The sequence below is a fragment of the Trichechus manatus genome, unplaced genomic scaffold (genome assembly GCF_000243295.1).
Source record: "Trichechus manatus latirostris isolate Lorelei unplaced genomic scaffold, TriManLat1.0 scaffold00001, whole genome shotgun sequence".
NCBI classification, from domain to species: domain Eukaryota; kingdom Metazoa; phylum Chordata; class Mammalia; order Sirenia; family Trichechidae; genus Trichechus; species Trichechus manatus.
The window spans coordinates 20871810-20891699 of NW_004443937.1; the positions used below are offsets into that span (position 1 = coordinate 20871810).

General features: G+C 37.9%; 1 protein-coding gene across 1 annotated transcript in view; it reads right to left on the reverse strand.

The window, feature by feature from the left end:
• The window catches only part of ULK4 (unc-51 like kinase 4), a 601253-nt gene that overhangs the window by 388620 nt on the left and 192743 nt on the right, over window positions 1-19890 (reverse strand). The window contains exons 23-27 of the mRNA XM_023727809.1: window positions 14699-14832; window positions 13137-13258; window positions 12913-12969; window positions 4778-4829; window positions 4584-4678 (exon numbers count right to left, since the gene is read on the reverse strand). Of these exons, the coding sequence (XP_023583577.1) occupies window positions 4584-4678; window positions 4778-4829; window positions 12913-12969; window positions 13137-13258; window positions 14699-14832 (460 nt within the window). The remainder of the gene's footprint in view (window positions 1-4583; window positions 4679-4777; window positions 4830-12912; window positions 12970-13136; window positions 13259-14698; window positions 14833-19890) is intronic.

The window sequence follows — 19890 nt, forward strand, 5'->3', positions numbered from 1 at the left end:
TCATGCCCACAGACAAGCAAGCAGCAAAGCACACCTGGCCTGCCTACCCTGACATACCCCAAAAAAAAAAAAAAAATGAGCAGGGTAAAACAAACATACAATCAATAAATACAGAAAACACCTTAATGTCTCAGAGACAGCAGACAATATCAAAACATATAAAAAAGCAGGACAGGATGGCTCTAGCAAGTGACCAAAATAAAGAATAAGATGACCTTTCAGCAGAAAACAAGGCAGTGAAACTACCTGACATGGAATTCAAAAGACTATTATTTAGGGCTCTCCAAAAGATTAGGAAAGAGATCAAGGAAAACACAAACCAAACCAAGGAAAAAACAGACAAAATCATGGAAAATACAGACAAAAACATAGCCAAAATCAAGGAAAATACAGACAAAGCAATAGAAAAATCCAAGAAAATAATACAATATCAAAATGGCAAAATAAATAATTAGAAACCATACAATAACAGCAACTAGAAATCCAAAAGATAAACAACAAAATTTCAGAAATGAACAACTCAACACAAGGTTTTAGGAACAAATTTGAAACAATGGAAGGCAGAATCAGTGCAATTTAAGACAAATCCATGGACGTCATTTTTCTTAAGGAAAAGTCAGAGAAAAGAATGAAGAAAACCTAAGAATTATTTGGGACACAATCAAGAGTAAACATTTTGCACATTACTGGAGTTCCAGAACAGGGGAGAAAATGGAAAGCGCAGAGAAGACTGTTGAAGATTTACTAACAGAAAACTTCCCAAATATCAAGAAGGACGAAAAGCTGACCATCCAAGAAATTCGACAAACCCCACATAAGATAGACCCCAAAAGAAAGTCACCAAGATATATATCATAATCACACTTGCCAAAACCAAAGACAAAGAAAGAATCCTAAGAGCAGCTCGAGAAAAACGAAAAGTCACTTACAAAGGGGAAACAATACGACTAAACTCTGATTCCTTGGCAGAACTACGCAGACAAGAAGGCCATGGGATGACATATAGAAAACCTTAAAAGACAAAAACTGCCAACTAAGAATAATGTATCCTGTAAAACTCTCTCTCAAATACGATGGTGAAATTAGGACACTTCCAGATGAACAGAAATGAAAAGAATTTGTAAAAACAAAACCAAACTTACAAGAAATATTAAACGGAGTCTTTCGGTTAGAGAACCAACATCAGACAACATTCAGGGTCTAGGACACAGGACAGCATCAGCCAGATATCAACCTAGGTAAAGAACTCTCAAAACAAAGCTAGAAGACTTAAAACAAGGAAAAAAAGATGTCAATCTATAAATGATGACAACACAAAAACAATGAAAGGGGGAATAAACAGTATAGGTATAGAACTTTCAACTGGAAAGGAAGTCAAAAAGTGGTATCAAGTAATAAAAGACTAGTCGAAACTTAGTAAGATAAGGGTAAATTTCAAGGTAAACACAACGAAAGTTAACAAAGGTACTCATCAGAATAAAAAAGGAGAAAAACAAAGTCTCAGTAAACACAAAATCTATAATAACAAAAGAAAAGAAAATCCACAAACAAAAGAACATCAGCACAGGAAAGTAAAAGGAACAGAGAAAACATCAGCACAAAAAAAAAAAGGCACAACAATATAACAGCAATAAACTCATACCTATTGATAATCACACTGAATGTAAATGGCTAAAATGCACCTATAAAGAGACAGAGAGTGGCAGAATGGATAAAAAAACACAACCCATCAATATGCTGTCTACAAGAGACACATCTAAGACACAAAGACATAAATACATTAAAAAATCAAAGGATGGAAAAAATATATCAAGCAAACAGTAACCATAAAATTGCAGAAGTGGCAATACTAATCTCAGATAAAATAGACTTTAAGGCAAAATCAACCACAAAAGACAAGGAAGGACATTATATAATGATTAAAGGAACAATCCACCAAGAATACATAACCTTAATAAATAACTACGCATCCAACGACAAGGCTCCAAAATACATACAACAAACTCAAACAGCACTGAAAAGAGAAATAGACAGTTCCACAATAATAATAGGAGACATCAATACACCACTCTCAGGAAAAGACAGAACATCTAGAAAGAAACTCAGTAAAGATACACATGACCTAAAGGCCACAATCAACCAACTTGACCTCACAGCCTCCTGAACCGTGAGAAAATAAATTTCTCTTCCTTGAAACCACCCACACGTGGTATTTCTGTTACCGCAGCACTAGCATACTGAGAGAGAGATATTGGAAGGAAAAAAATAAAAAAGATATACCAGACACATACTAACCCAAAGAAAGTTGGTATGATTATATTAAGATTGGACAAAACACGCCATAAGGTAAATGCATTACTAGAGATAAAGCTCACTTCTCAATGATAAAACTTTCATTTTATAGGATGACATAATATACCATACTGATACAAAGATCAAAAACAGACAAAACCAATCTGTACTGTTTAGGGAAGTATACACAGGCCTACTGAGGAATGCAAGGGAATGATTACTATGAAAGGGGGCACAGTGGTTACCTCTTGCGGGGGGAAGCGGTTGTGATTGAGGAAAATGGAGAGTCAAGACCAGAACTTGGGTATTTCCAGATGATCTTCTACAGGGACTCAAGACACATCTAAACAAGCCTTTAAATGCCAGATATATACATGCTTGATACTTTGAAATGCCATTACTCTTCCCCACCATCACCATCATGGAAACAAATGCAATCTTATTAAAATGTGAACAAGATGAAAAATATTAATAATAAGAAAGAGAATAACATGTTGTGTAAAAATTTTTAACTGAGTAAATAAAAACTGGAATAGAAAGAAGACCTCAGTAACTTATAAACAGACTGTGAAAAAAACCTAAGAGGCATTTCTACAGATTGCCTTTTTGAATGCTAGGTAGGTGGTGATATTCCTATCTTAACGTTATAACATTTAGGTGGTTACATATTCTTCGAAATACTATTCCACAAAAACTTCAAGTACATTAACCAGCATATAAAATTCCAGAATAAAGTTAATGGTCCCTGATTTTAAAAATAATTTCTAATGCAGAAAGAAACAAATACAATGTCCTATAATTGTAAATTGCAAGTTAATATTTTCATAAATTTAAAAAAAAAAACGTATGTAAGTCCAAATCAGAACTGAGCTCTCTAATTCCAAGATGTTACAAGTCAAGAAGAGACTATTTAAACAATGCAAAAAAGAAGGCTAAGTCAGGGGAAAAGAATAACGTGAAGAAATAAATTCCAGAATTCTGTCCTACAATGTTATCTACGTGATCCTCAAAGTGTCAACTGATTTTTCTTTAATTCACAACTTCCTTTTTAAAACACAATTTCAATTTCTAAATTCAGTACTGCAGGCAGTCCCTGACTCATGAATGACTGACTGTTGTCTAAAACTTTATCTGTAGGTTACTTGTTTGAAATTTGAAAAACATTTTCCTACCAAAATATCTTCTGAGTTATGCCTAGGACATGCATATTATCCAAAAGTCGTCACTTGTGTTTGGGACAAATGCTAATTGGGACGGGACACTGGGACAACAGGCAGAAGCTGGAGCACAAAGCACTCATCTTCCTGGTACCAAATCACCAGTCCTTCAGTGGGATGGTGGGGAGGAACCCAGGAGGGTCCCGGAGGGAATCATCGGACCGTGGGTCCACTCCATGACTGCTTCTAGGAAGAGCCACTAGCTGGTGAAACCTGATACTGCTCCTGGCACTGCAACCCTCTTCTCTTCCTACCAAGCTTCTCTTCTCTTGGGCTCCTGCTGATGAGAACATAACCCTGTTGCCGCTGAGTCAATTCTGACTCATAGCAACCATATGGGACAGAGAAGAATTGCCCCATAGGGTTTTTCAAGGCTGTAAATCTTTACAAAAGTAGACTACCACGTTTTTCTCCCATGGAGCAGCTGGTACATTCAAATCACTGACCTTTTGGTTAGCAGCCGAGCACTTAACTTAATTGCACCATCATGGCTCCTATGATAACATAGTGGCAACCTTCTCTTCCCTCCTCTAAAGCCAGCACCCAGCTCACCTAAGGATTCCTCTAAGACAGTGATTCTCAACTGAGGCCAATTTTGCCTCCAAGGGGACATCTGGCAACACGTAGACATTTCTGGTTGTCACAACCTGGTTGAGGGGGTGAGGGAGGACCTGAATGCTACCAGCATCTAGTGGGCAGAGACATCCTACAGACCCCATAGCAAAGAATTATCCCATCTAGTATGGCAACAGTGTTGTGGTTGAGAAAACCAGCTCTAAGGGTTTATACTATTGGTTATAACAAGTAATTAGGCAATAAGTAAAAAAAGGCAGGCTGGGGAGTAAGGTGTGAATCAAGAGGGAAAGAGAATAATGAATGAGCAAAGACAAATCCCAAGAAAGTCAATAAGGAGGGAAGGGATTTCCTATGCTCATCCTGCCAGGGGGCAGCTTTTCTGAATGGTTATTTCACGCAAGGCATATATATGAGTAAGCATCTATAAACTAGGCCTCTTTATATACAGAACTTCCAAGTGAATGAAAAAGAGCTTTTATAAAAGCTGCCAGAACTGACCGTAGAGCGATAATCTTTCAATAAAATCGGATACTGTATTATTGCTTCAAAAGCCGACAATGTGATCTTGATAAATTCTTCTGACGCAGTCAGTCCTAGGAATACAGTTAATTATTACAGGTACTTATTTATACATTCTAAACCACAACATCAAAGTACTTCAAACAAAGACATATATCTCAGGGTATACTCACCTATGGCTCCATCTATGTTAGTCTCTCCTGAGTTGACTGATTTAATATGACTCTGTTAAAAAAATGAAGATTTTAATAAATGTGGGTTTCAAAATAACTCTGAAATAGAATATAGGTCATTACTGTTTTGCCTGAAATTGCACCTGTCATTTTTAATAAGTCATGGACAGTATTAAATACCGTACGCATACCATAAACATTTTTAAATAAGATTATATTAAATACGATACATAAATCATAAACTACAGTCATTTTAAAATATACAAATCACTATTAATGGTATTTAATGTTGGAATAAATTCAACAGTAATGTATATAAGCACAGAAAGGTCAACCTGCAAAAGGGAGGATAATCCAATTGATACATAACCATTTCCAATAATATCCCACACTTGTTCACTCACTAACTTGGAAATTAGTGAGAATGGCACTTGAGCAGGTGAAACTGTCCTCTCAAAGGAAAGTCAAGTCTCAGCTACCTAGAAGACAAGCTGCATCAGGACACATCAGTTTAGATCTCAAGGCCTGTCTTCAAATTCCACCGTTTTTCTTAGTCCTGCCTAGGTATCTCCTAGGAGCCCTGGTAGCACAGTGGTAAGAGCTCAGCTGCTAACCGAAAGGTCAGTGGTTCGACTACCAGCCACCCTGTAGAAGAAAGATGTGGTACACTTCTTCTGTAAAGATTACAGCCTGAGAAACCCTATGGGGCAGTTCTACTCTGTCCTATAGGGTCGCAACAATGGTTAGATAACCTCCTACCCTAACATCAACCCCATTATCTGTGCTCCCAAACAGCAGGCTCCCGCCGCCTCTGCAGGACTCTCAACACTGCTTTAGTGGCAGGCCTGAGCCGCTCAGCTGCAACTCCACAAGGCCAGAGCTCCGTGAGTGACTGTCAGTCCCCACCAACCGCTCAGGAGAGACCAGGTGCTCCGTGACCATGACCTGACGGAAGCAATCACTGCACGGCTCCAGTAGGCCACAGCACTGCATCAGTGCTATGCGGGGACACAGCAACAGAGTTGTTGCCCTTAGCTCACTAAGTAATACACGTGTAATATGTTATATATGAAAGCAAATAGTAAACATACACTATAAAATGATTCTGGAATAAAAAAATATATAAGCAAGCAATTAGCCCAGAGCAGGAAGTAACTCTACTATGATCCAGTAGTTGTACTTAAAATATTTGATAAATATAAAATATATGTAACATATACAAAACAACATATGTACATCATCTATGTTATAAAGCCTAAACAAGAGAACGCTTGAGCCCACCACTCAAGAACTACAGCATTACCCATTTCTTGCATGTGCTCCCCCCACCCCACCCACCTCCCTCTTCCCTGGAGAGAACTACCATCGTGAATTTATCATTTCCTTGTTTTAACAGCTTTACCACATATGCATGTGTCTCTAAGTAGTATATTGTTTGTTTGGGGTATTTTGAACTTTACTGAAATGACATCAAACTGTATACAATTCATATAAATGAAACAGTATGTAGCTATTAAAATGTTAAAAAATGAATTTTTTAATGATATGGGAAAATACTTACGATACAGTGTTAAATGGAAAAAAAGAACAATACAAATCTCTCTATATAGATACAGCAGTCTCAACCACATGTATTTGCATGTCATATAAATATGCGCTGTATTATACACACATAGTTTATTTTATATGCAAATGCACACATGTGAATAGAAAACACTATAAGAACACAATAACGCATTAACAATGGTTGTCTCTGAGTGTGGCATTGAGGGTGACTTTATTTTCTTCAAATCTCACTATAATTTTCCATAATTTTATGAAACAAGCATGTATATAATTTAAATAAGCATATTTACCTTAAAAAAGGAGGAAATCTTTAAATAAAGACATTTAGTGTCTCAGTGTAAAGAAAATCAGAGAGCCTAGAAAGCACAAGCTCTTTGAAAACTGAAAATACAGAGTACTTTCAATTCTTTTGTTCAGCCTATGAATAAACAAAAAAAGACTTAAAAAGGCAATGAAAGCTTTTCATGATAATCTGGCTGAAATAGCTGGTTTCACAAAATTCCAAAACGGGCACACAACTTTGGTGGAATAAATTTGGATTTGATGTTGAATTTAAAAAAATCACAAAGAGATGTCCGTTGATGCAAATAAATCTACTTAAAACTAGGAAGAAACAACAGTGTGTATATTATGATCCTTCCTGTGAAGTTTTTCTTTTAAAGAATATACAGATCCTACACGAATGCTGGTAACGGGAACAACAATCTTCCAGGAAGAAATCCCAGGAAACCACTAGCAATGGTTCCCTTTGGGGAGAGGGAATGCTGAGACGGGAGGTGTGCTTCCACTTTTCATTTTCTGCTTTCTGTACTGTTAGAATTTTCTAACCATGCACATATATATGTATTTTTTAATGTCAACAAGGGTTATCTAGATGGTGAAATTATGGACTTCTTTGTACTTACTTTCTTCCTCATACTTTCCCTATTTATAGAGAATCCCTACTGAACGTTGCATTGATTTATCAATTTTAATGTCTTCTGATATATTTCTTCTTTATTCACAGTATAACAGGGAGTAATCAGGTGAGGGTGAGGATGGGGCGGGAGGCATTGGAGATTCAAGGACAAAAGAGAAGGTAAGAATAGTCATCTAGGTGACCATGAGGTATATAGATCAGGAGAATGAGTGAGATAATACAGTCTGCAAAGACAGCTCACTTGAGATGAGCAATTGTGAATTTAAGGTGACACAAATGATTTTCATTGCATTTTTCTCTAGCCATGTTTAAACTTAGCCTCTCAAAGCAGGGGAAGAGTATGTGGAGAATTAAATTTAACCAGGATTATGGTTTGGTAGTAGAGGAAAAAGGAGGAAGAGAGAGACAAGGTAGTTACGGGTATATGCAAGGCTAGACCGGCGACTCCAAGCTAAGCAAAGTGAAACTTGAAGAAGTAGGCCCATGGGGGCGGGAGGAGACAGTGGATGAAAAGGTGGTAGAACTAGTGTAAGTCTCCAAGGAAGTGCAGGGATCCTGGACTTGGGGAGCAGAGGAAGTGAGTTGGAAATCAGAGGTGGTAGTCAGACAGTTGGAGTCCCTGGGTGGTGCAAACGGTTAACATGCTCGGCCGCTAACTGAAAGGATGGCAGTTCTAGTCCACCCAGGGGCTCCTTGGAAGAAAGGCTCGGCAATATACTTCTGAAAAATCAGCCACTAACAACCCTGTGAAGCACAGTTCTACACTGACAGATACAGGTCACCAGGAACTGAAATCAACTCAACACCAACTGGTTTTTTTTTCTTTTAGTCAGATAGCAGGAAGCTGAAAATAAGGTCATGAGTCTGATCATGGGCGTGGACAACTAAGGAATGGGGCAAGAGAAGCTCACAGGGAAAGTGGAGGTGAAGGAGCTGAGAGGCTGAAGTGTTGAAAGGCTCTTCTGCAGGGATATCAGACTCTCCAAGAATGATGATAGGAGCAGCATCCAGAGACTGACAGTGAGCCCAGTGCTGAGTAATTCTGAGGAATGAGGGGCAATCACACAGAAGTCTGCAGATGACTACAGCCCGGGGGTAACACGGGATATCTTCTGATGGCACAAGCTTCAAAGCTGGGGCTTTAGCAGAGAAGCAAGAGGATGAGGCAGAAAACGGCCCCCATCTGGAGGGTAAAAGTAAAGCTGTGCCTCTAGGGAGGGTCAGTGCTCTTCAGTATATGCAATATGCCCTCAACGAAACTAAAAATAAGCTCCTGTAGCAAGTATATGAATTCATGGTTTGTTAGAGGGAGGGAAGGAAGGAAGGAGGGAGGGAGAGAGACAGAGGAAAGAAGGGAAGGGAGGAAGGGAGGGAGGTGGGTGGGCAGGCAGGTGGACACACAGACAAAGAGCGCATATTTGTGTGGTAACAAATAAATATAAAGTATCATACTTAAAAATATATGAGTACCCTCTCTCTCAAACTGCTTCATCTACAACAGAAGTCAATTTAACAAGCCAGCATTCACATATAATAAAAACATGAAGAGGGCAAGAAATGTGTCCTTTCTTTTAAAAATTATCTTAATGTCTAAGATACGTAGCACATATACAATAAAGGTGAAGTAAAGATTTCTTAAAGATGAAGATTATATTCTTGTATGAAAATCTATCAGAATAATTTTATCATCCAGCTCATTAACAGCGCTGTTCAAAGGATTAGGGTGGGAAACCTTAAAATGAAATCATCCCCTGAAGTCATCTCTAAACCAAACAATAGTTTAGCTTAATTAGAAAAAGAATGTCTGCTTTGAGCATTGTGCTCTTTTAAAGAATTATTTATATATGATCAAATTGACAACAGCATAGAAAGGTTAGATGAAAAGCTTAGGGGGCAATGAATTCTGTTAACGATTGTGAAATAATTTGGAAAAAGGTATCAGGAAAGGTGGCACAACCTGAAGAATGTAACCAATGTCACTGAACTGTACATGTAGAAACTGAATCAGGTGTATGTCTTGTTATATACCATTTTTACCAAAAAATTTTTTTAAAGGACTGGGGCAAGGAGGAGGGAGACAGGAGAGGAAAAAAAAGCATAGGAAATAATTCTTGCCCTTGGAAAGCTTATATTTGGAATAGACAGTGGTGACGGTTGCCCAATGTGGCAAATGTATTTAATGTTACTGAACTGAATTGTACACTTAAAAATGGTCGAAATGGCAAATGTCTTATTATATATATATTCTACCACAGTAAAAAACGGTTAAAATGACAAATGTTTTGTTATATGTATTTTACCATGAAAAATTTTTTAAAAAAGAATGCTATAAGACATTAAGAAGTATAAAGTGACATTGCATGAATGAGATGTAATAAACGGCATTTTTCTTTCACTAGAAAATTGGAATTGTGATGCTTTTTTGTAGAAAAATATAACCACTACACAGCCATTGCACTTTTATAAACTAATGAGGCCAGAACTTAAGAACAAACATAACAAAATCCTCTTCCTCAATTCATTAATCAAGCAGCATTTTGAAAAGGGCACAAGAAACACAAGGTACATTAGGTTAATACACATCATGAGTTCCCTAACATATTTTCTTGAAGTCATAACATCGTGTTTTCCAGCCCAACTCAATAGAAGTCCAAAGGAACGATGATATTCACCATAGAATCTCCCCATAAGCCTTCCCCAGATACGTCACTGCAAAAACACAGAGAGGGAGGTAGACATGATGATATGCCGCCTAGGCTGATAAGAAGTGAAAACAGCAACTGGCAGCTAGGTAGTCCTCTTTTGCCTAGAGCCTTTGAAAGCTTGATAATAGTTTAAAGATTTCTTGCTAAATTATTTCCAAACACTAGTCTTTTTTAAAACATCAAGACCAAAACTTTCTTTTACCAGGGAAAAAAGGTTTTACAAAACGTTAATTCCTATAGTTCATCCCTCCAAATATTAAAAAGTATCCTGAATATCTCTACCAAAAAAATTTTTTTTAAAGATGTCTATGGGTCAAACAGCAAACCATTCCCTGGTGCCGCTATGAAGACTGAAGCCAAAGGGAAACCCAATTCCAGTCCCCCTCCAGCCTGCTCCTTAAGGACCCTTTTAATGAGCAGAGTTCAAACAAACCCTGACCTCCAACTCCCCACCCACCTCGATGTAGGACAGCAGCTACTGAAGCAATGCCTTAGCAAGAAGCCCAGGATGCCCTTGGCAACCTCTTACTGCTACTGCATATACCTACTAGAGGCCCAGGCTTGAAAACCTCAAATTAAGGAGTATTTTTAAACTACAAAAGGACCACATATCTGCCATAATGCAGTAGCTACTCTACCAGATAAATTCCTAAAAGTATTCAAAGTATTTTTTTATCTCCAAATGGACCGATAAGGCTTTCAAGGCACAACACTAAGTATGTAAGTATCAACGGACTGCTCCCTCGCATCACCAGACAGAAGCAGCACTGAAAACCACAAGTGCTCTGGACAGGTTCACAAGTCCATGTTCTGGGGACTGGTCTACAGAACGTGTACAACAGCTGTACAGTCAAAACTAAATTAATAAGTAAAATCTCAAATAAGCTTAGGAAACCTTCAATTATGCAAAATTAAATATTCTTTTAAAGCAGGAAAGTCAAGAGGCTTTAATATGCTCATCTGCAGTGTAACTTTCTAAGGTGCCGTGGGGTACTAGATGAGTTGGCTGTGCCTCATGGCCTCAAGCAGGGCACTGTGACATAAGTATTATCTTTGGCATCTCCTGGATAAAGTATGAGTCAACTCAGAGAAGCAACATCCAGCGCTCAACAGTTCACAATAATGTGCACAAGTGCTGTGTGGATGACCGAATCCAGGTCCTGAATTTTAGTTGATAACTCTCTATCTTCCCCAGTATTTCATTACTGCCATCAACACTGAGCATAAGAAAGGTGAGTTCACACGTAAGGTCAAAAAACAGATAGGATAAGGAAAATAATGAAAGAATTCTGGGAACTAGCCATGACTCAAACAAGGAAAACAGCCTGAAGGGAACCAAGAGATCTTCTTCCTTTCATTTGGCTTAGCTCCCTCCACTTGGGAAAGGTTATTGAAGAAAAAAAACTACTAAAGATTTTTTTAATGTATCAAATGACCTTTGAACCAGCAAGTTATTTCCCATTCCCTAAAAGTGACTACATCGAGAAGACCCTACAAACGCCTCTCCCTCTCATTGTCACCCCTCCCACCAAAGGGTAGGCTGACTCCAGAGAGAAGGTGGGGAGGCCCTTCCTCAGTGTAGCCTCCTCCCTTGTCTCTGAGCATGGCTTTGCCAGGAGCAAAACACATACGTATACTTCCCGAAAGTCCATAAAGACATTTATGTTGGAGACACTTGGCAGTTCCTCGAACACCTGAAGGGTACTCAGTAAATGTAGGCAGAGAAAGGTAAGGCAAATGAGAAAGAAAGAAGAGGTGGAACACAGGACAAACATACCTATTCCTGTACAAAAAAACTCTATGCCAAAATATTCCAAGGTGGACTGCAAGGCCAAAATCACTGTGTTCAGGCATCAATATGTCAGTGCAAGGAATTATAAATGCAGAATTATAATCATGCTAAAATGATGTCCAGAATGCCAAGTAAATTAAAAATGGTTCTAAATGAATTCCCAATAACTTGCAAATTCATGAATGTGCTACCAGAATTATATATTTTCTAGAATTCAGGATTTGATGTGCCCAAATGATAAAGATGTGAAATTGAGCCCAAAAGGACTTCTACTGCGTTACCTGCACACACTGCTTCCTAACAGACGGGGACTTACACTCCACATTTGTGCTTCAAAACATCATACTGTGTCCTATGATGAGCCTTCTAGAAGACTATGTTCTCACTTGTCAGTGGTAATCATTTTTTAATTTCACGCTAACAATAAAATCGAGATGCTTACTTCATTTTAACTAGAGACCTCCATGGCATTTCTGAAATCTCAACTGAGAGTTTATTATTAATATCAAAGAGAGACTGGAGATGCAGTGTGACAAATGTCTCAGCTTTCCCTTTTCTATAGCTCACCACTTTATCAACCACGTATCCTGCAACTATTCCAGGCAAGGGAAAAGCATAACATAATTCATGAGTGATAATCTGAACAAAAAGTCTATTTTTTGTGAGCAAAGATTAAGAGATTGTATAAAGATTTGTTTTTCACTGCTACCCTTTCATCCAAATTTAAGAAAAAAAAAATTAAGTTGAGCTTAACTTAGAGAAATGTCATTATAAAAAGATACTGCACATGACTTACAATGTAAGCCAACATAAATAATAATGATAAAATATTCTTAGCATGCAAGTTTCACTAGCTTTATTATTTAAAATTTTTTCATGATTTTTAATACCAAAATCTCTGAAAATGTTTCTGTGGAATTATTTACCCTATTTGGGGCTGTCTCTGAACAAAATACATTATCAGAAGAGAATGTATTTTTCTCCAAATGTCAAATTTTATTACAGTCAACAGATAAAAATATAAAAAGGTCACTCCCTAGAGACAAATAAATACCACTAGGATTTTACAATTACCTCATCCTGACACCAATTCCACAAACAGTAGAGACAGTCACATTTTTATGAGGAGTGTGAAAAATTCAGTGCTACTTACAAGAATAGTTCCATAACTGAAAAGGAACTCCTCGGTTACAACTTGAGGTCGAAATACCTGAAAGATGAGAGTTACCACAGATTAAATCTTGAAAGCCATGTACAATTTTAGTTCAAGAAAAAGAAAAAAAAATGACAATGCTTTGTCAGAATTAACGTTCTGGAGCTCCAGTTTATAAAGAAAGGGGCCAGATTTGTTGTTTTTTTTTCCTAGTAAAAAAGTACCTGAGAAGTTACCAGGTGAAGCACAACAGGCATCAGGGGGAGACAGATCTTCAGCTGCTTCACTTGCACCGTTGATGGGTGTTTACGGCCAGAAACGTTAGCCAAGGCATTAAGAATGTCACCTGTGAAGCATACCCCACCCAGAGTATGGATAAGGTTAACGACTGCAAATACCATCGTGGTTACTAAAATACTAACGGGGTTGCTGAGGCAAAAAAAAAAAACAAAAAAGGAAGTGGGTAGAATCAGAAGCAGTTTATTCACAATTATTAAAGTTATACCAGTTGCGGCCTCTTAGGACAGAATGTGATATTTTGCATATACATTATTAATTAACTTGACTTCTCACCTAGAAATTTATAAATGGTTACGGTAGAGTGGTGCTTTTAAATTTTTTTTTCTTTTTAATATATTTTCCAAATTTCAGCTAGAAGCACTTATCACCACTGTAAGCAGGAAAAAGTTATTCAAAAAGATGGTAAATGAATAGATTATAAATCACAACTTTTTTGAAAAATAGAAAAGCATGGAAGTACAGAGAGATCAATTCCCAAAACTTCTTGAATGCTTTCGTTAGGAAGAAAACTTGCGTTGTAGACATCAGAATCTTACAACATCCTAAAACAGAATGCCTCTGATAATAAGGAACTCAACTATCAATAGACTTGATTATGATCTTTAGGATGGAGTTAAAAAATAGTTACAATCCAAAATAAGTTTTGAAATGCTCTCTTTTCAGGCATTAGCAGGCAAAAAAATCTCCCAAAAGTATCAGTACAGAGCAAAAAGGTACTGTAAATCAGCCAAGAAAGTATTTTCATTAATTTAATATTCTGAATTCCTGAATCTAAGCGTATTTTACTAAAATGTCTTTGATCAAATTTAACGCTTTAAACATTTCTGATTTATAGCTGCATCCGCTCGAAAAGCAGGGAATGGGATTTAAAGCAAATGCACGTATTCCTAGATTATTTTAATTTTCGCAAGTAACAAAATAAGGATTTTTTTAAGTTGTAGTAAACATCCTTTGCAAATCATTATTAGATATTTTATCCCAAAGACAATTTTCCAAACTAAAGAAATTTTCAAACTTAAAACTTTAAACTAGTATCAAAATTATTTAACATTAAATGTTAATGTTTATACATTTTAAAAATTCTTTTAACAATAAATACATTTTGTAGCTCAAACTTGAAGAGAAAAAAAAATTCCTTCGGAATTAGGCAGGGAGAAAACTTAGAAAAAAATACCAAAAACAACAGTGAACGTACAACTTTAAGCAATTAAAACACTTTCCTTTTGTTTATTTTTCAAAACAGCCAGTTTACCACAGATAACATGTCACTGTAACCCGTGGCCCGCTCTCTACCTCAGTCATTTCACCAAGGCAAAATAATTATAAAGGCAAAGAAGGCAAAGTTGAATCTTGAAACTACACATTCAAGAAAAGGTGTTATTGCATTTGCCTGCAATTACAGACAAGTGTAAGAATAAAAAAGAGGTGAAGCCAAGCTGCAGAAAGGTAAGCAGCAATGGGGCCTGCGGATGAGCCTCCAATTTACCCAGGATTCGTGGCAGTTCCTGCACAATGTGACGGATGAGGAGGTCCAGGCACTTGGACAGGTACTCATTGCCGCTCTGCTGCTCCTTGCCCGGAGTGGTCTTTCTGCTGTCTCTCTCGATGTACATCACCAGTCTACAAAGAGGAAAGTGCAAAAGATTACCTCTCATGATAAAACAGCTGATCGCATCTGTCTGAAAACGTCGCGGAGTCAAGTGTTTCCAGAGGGCACAGTCCCAATTATGGTGACATTTCCATTTGTAGCAACTTGTCAGACACAGTCAATTTTTGCCTTAGAAAAATCGAAACGTTTATGCAGGAAGAAAATAAGGCAACTTTGAATCTCCCTGCCAATGTACTGTAGAACAAAACGCCCTGATTTCATTTGCCTTTAGCCAATGAAAAGAAACAACATTCTCCGGATGATGGATGAAAGGCCAATAGAGGCATCTGGCCAGAAAAGGGCTCTTGGTGTTTCAAACATTCAAACTCGAACCACAAGTTGATTGCATTTTTGTTGGTCACTAGTATTAAACTTGCTTGGAACCTAAGGCAATTCACATGAATTCTAGTTCCTTCAGTAAATTGTGTACATAAATCCAAACAAAAAGTTTTGCTCTAACACTGGGTTACATATGGATTTCATACGCCCCTTTGACTACTAGTTATATGATATCTGTCTTTTAAAAAGGACTTATTATTAATTCTTCAAACCACTGGCATTCATTAAACATCAGTCTCTAACCAAGTATTTCCAACCCAGAACTAGGAAACACACTGGACCATCACCCCTAGATACTGAGGGAGTGGTTTAGGTCCTCCCCACATATCCCCCCCAACTTTGCTGGACAACCAGCCAGTCATTTTCCCAAGTTCTCATTCCCCTCCACTCCCTAAAGGACAATGAGCACACAGACCCATCGTGCAAAAGCCCCGTCATAGAAGTCTCTGTTTGCCATCGATCATCTCGCCAGTCCTGCTGTACTCACTTTACCCACCTAACTTGTTACTTCTTTCTCAGAGAGAACCTCTACCCAACTCCCACTGTAACTGGAAAGAGGTGGTTCTGCACATAGTACATGTATACTGGAATCTTAGCACATAGTATTCATGTGGCTCTCTTCACTGTTTTATTCATCTATTTGCCTTTCTGTTTACTATTATTTGGAGTCTTATTAGTGAAAACATGGGGATGAAACCAAATCAGCAGTTCAAGTTCCTTATCAGCTAGTTAGCGCTGTTGGTTCTAGCCACTGACTATAGCCCTAGCCATACTCTAACAAGTATATGACACTGGTCAAAATGCACACATAATACTGATAAATCAATAGAAATGTATCACTACTACTTGTAAAGAACTGAGAACACATAACTTTCTGAAAAAAAAACCCAAATCCACTGCCGCTGAGTCAATTCCAACTCATAGTGACCCTATAGGACAGAGTAGAACTGGCCCATAGTTTCCAAGGTTGTAAACCTTTACGGAAGCAGACTATCACATCTTTTGCCCATGGAGCAGGAGGGTTCGAACTGTCGACCTTTTCATTAGCAACCAAGCACTTTAACCACTGTGCCACCAGAGCTCTTTAACTTTCTGATAATGAGTAAGTAAGAGAAGAGTGAGACTCTACCATTTCATAGGTAGAATCAAAAAATTTCAGACATATAAGATATGATGAAATGACTGGGACCAGCCTATCAACCAGCCAGCCTAGAGGTACAGCACAACCCAAATCCCACCATCACTGTGGCCTCCTGGAACTTTCAAGAGAATGGCAAAAACTCTAAGAACCTTCTGATTAGTTGGTACCTGTTCCATCAGCCCAATCTAAGGCACAGGACCAGAAGTGATCAGAGACATGGGTACCTTTCATCCTTTCCTGCTTCCCAAGATGTGATGTCTACCATCTCACCATATGCACGACAGCTTTTCCGAAATTAAAGATTATTGCACTTAACTTCATCCCATCCAACGTAAGTATTTCATATCCTGCTCTTGTTCCTACTTGCTCATTCAAGTACTTCCACTGTGACAGTTCCTCAATTTCCTGGGAACTTCCACTAATTGACTCTATGATATTTTCTCCCAATCCATCAGCCCTGTGTTGTCTTTACTTCCTTCCTGACCTGGCTTATATTCTACCATCTATCATTTGATTACACAATTGGCCCTCTTTTTTTTTTTTTCCTTGCATCCATCTAGCAAAGCAAACTCTGGGAAAACCCAATGATCTACTTTCAGTATGCCTGCGGAGACAACTGCTGAAGCAAGGCACACACGGGGCAGATTCACACATTTATATATGCATGATACCAATATCGAATGGCCCAGAACACTTCCAGCAACCCAACTCTACTTCTTTCATCAACTTATCCCCACAGTCTAAATGATTATTTCATATTTTTCTTCTCTTCAAACTCCCAGTCTTCCATCCTCTCCTGAGACTCTCTGTAATCTTGCCTCCTTTAACAGAGAAAATAGAAAGCACCAAACAGAAGCTCCTTTCTTCCTAATTCCCAATAAGCACACCTGCTGACACCTACTCTCATCCTCGCTTCCTCCTCTCCTTTCACAACAATGAACCTAACCCTCCTTCCACCTGTGCTTTGAATCCCATTCCCTTCTACCTTCTTAGAACTGCCAGTTACTCATATTTACTCATTTATTTATACACTCATTCTCTTCCATTTAACAAAACAACCACACACAAAACAAACATGCTCTTCTAGCAAACTCCCTCTTTTTTGTCTCCTCTAATTTATTAAAAGAGAAATTGATACTTATTGCTTCCACTTTTCCTTCTACTTATTCCTCAACCCACTGCAATCTGGCTTTCACTCCTATCAGTTTCTCGAAGGTCACTGAAAACCTACAGGACATCAAATCCAATGGGCGTTTTCCCACCTTCACCTATCTTGACAACTCAGCATCATTCAGTACTGTTGGCACTCCCTCCTCCTCTGTTTCCTTGGCTACCATAACACCATACTTTCCTAGTTTTCTTCTCCGGTTTCTCTGATTGTTCTTTGTGTATTTTGCAAGTTCATGCTTCTAAATGTTCATCAAAACTCAGCATTTACACATATATACATTACTTGTCATTTACACATATGTCTTCCAACTACATATCGGCAGCCCAAACCCAGTTTTTAAGCTGTTGTTGGTTGCCACTGAGTCAATTCTGACTCAAGGTGACCCCATTTGTGGGTGGCACAAATGGCTAAGTGCTTGACTTCTAGCCAAAACGGTGGCAGTTCAATCTGCCCAGAAGAGACTCAGAAGAGAGGGCTGGCAGTCTACTTCTGAAAGGTCACAGTATCTAAGCTACAGAGCTAGGTATTCAAGTGATGACTTGATGCCTACTTTTGTCTCTCAAAGGCACTTAAACCCTATATATCCAAAATAAACATCATCATCCCACCAAATCTGGTTGTCTTTCAGAGTACAGTATCTCACTGAATAGCATCACTCTATATTACACAAACCAGAAACCAAGAAGTTATCTTTAATATCTCCACTTCTTTCACTTTCCATATCAATTCAATCATTACATATTTCTGGTACTCTTCTACTTCTTAGCTCCTAACCAAGTGTAAGCTACCATAATTCCTCTCCAGGACTACTATGAAAACCTCCCAAGTAGTCTATGTGCTTCCACTCTGTCTTTCTAACCCTCATGCATCCTACATCTAAACTGATCTTGTCCATCAAGTTGCTTCTCTGTTGAAAACCCTTCAATAGCATCCCACTGAACTTAATATGGGAATTCTTAAAACTCCTTATCATGACCTACGAGGCCTACCTCCCACTATGTCTCTAGACTCATCTTGCTTTCTCTCTCCTCCAGTCACACCATCCTCCCTTCAGTCCTTCAAACTCAATACCTCTTCCAGCAACAAAATATTACTTCTGTCTGCCTGACTGGCTCTTCTCTCCCTCCTTGCTACTGAACTCCTATTCATCTTATAATTCACTGCAGTTTCCATGACTTCCTTAAATTAAATTCCTCCGTGATACTGTTTCATAGCATAGAATACTTTAAGGCACTTACCCAACTGTAATTTTATAATATATTTTTGATTCTTTGATAATGTTTGTTGCCCCAGTAACTTTAAAATACCTGAGGACAAGGACTGCATTTGCTTTTGCTTGCCATAGCATCTTTCCACTTCTGAGCACAGTTCCTGACACCAAATAAGTGTTCAATAAATATTAGCTGAATAAATACATACTGCTGTTGAAACTTCCCTAAGGATCTACCTAGTTCTCTACAGCAGTTCCTTGGTCCTTATTTTTCCCCCAAGGCGCTTTTCTTAATTCTACTGTTAGATGTGTGTTGGGTGTTCCTTGATATTTATATCAGTGTAGTACATAAGAAGTTAAAAAAAAAAAAAGTCTACATGGGGAAAAAATACCATAAACAAAGTCAAAAGACAAATAACAAACTGGGGAAATATATTTCCAATTCAGATCACAAAAGGCTAATACAATTTGTGTGTGTACCTCCCATATATTGATTACAGAAAGATTAACACAACCCAAGAGAAAAGATAAGGAAAAGGCAGCACAGAACTAAGACAATCGTTCAAACAATAGGATGCTCCACTTTGCTCATAGTAAGAAAATATACACTAAAATTACATCTTTTTTCTCTCTCAGACGGCCAAAATTCTGAAAGTTTGATAACTAAGACTGCCATATACCGATACTCTGTTACTGGTGGGAACGGAAGTTGGTACAAATCCCACAGAGAGTCAGTTAGCAGTATCTTTAAAATTATAAATCTAATAATTTCACCTCTAGGAAAAACTCTATACTTGTATACTCATATTTTGTTGTTTATAACAGCAAAAAACAAGTGTCCGGCAAAAGAGGACTAGTTAAATGAAATATGGCACATCCTTACAATGCAGCTATCAAAAAATGGAGGGGGAAGGAAGCTCTCTATATACAATATGCAAAGAACTACGAAATGTTTTCTTCAGTGAAATAAGCAAAGTTCAAAAACAATATGCTTTTTGTGGAAAAAAACACATTTGCGTGGAGATGAAAACAAACTCTAGAAGGATATAAGCAACTAATAATAATGCTTAATTTTGCATTTGGTGACTTGGAGCAATGAGGCAGAGGTAGAAGGGAGATTTTTCACTTTCGAATTTTTTGGTTTTTGAATTTTGAGTATGAATTACTTA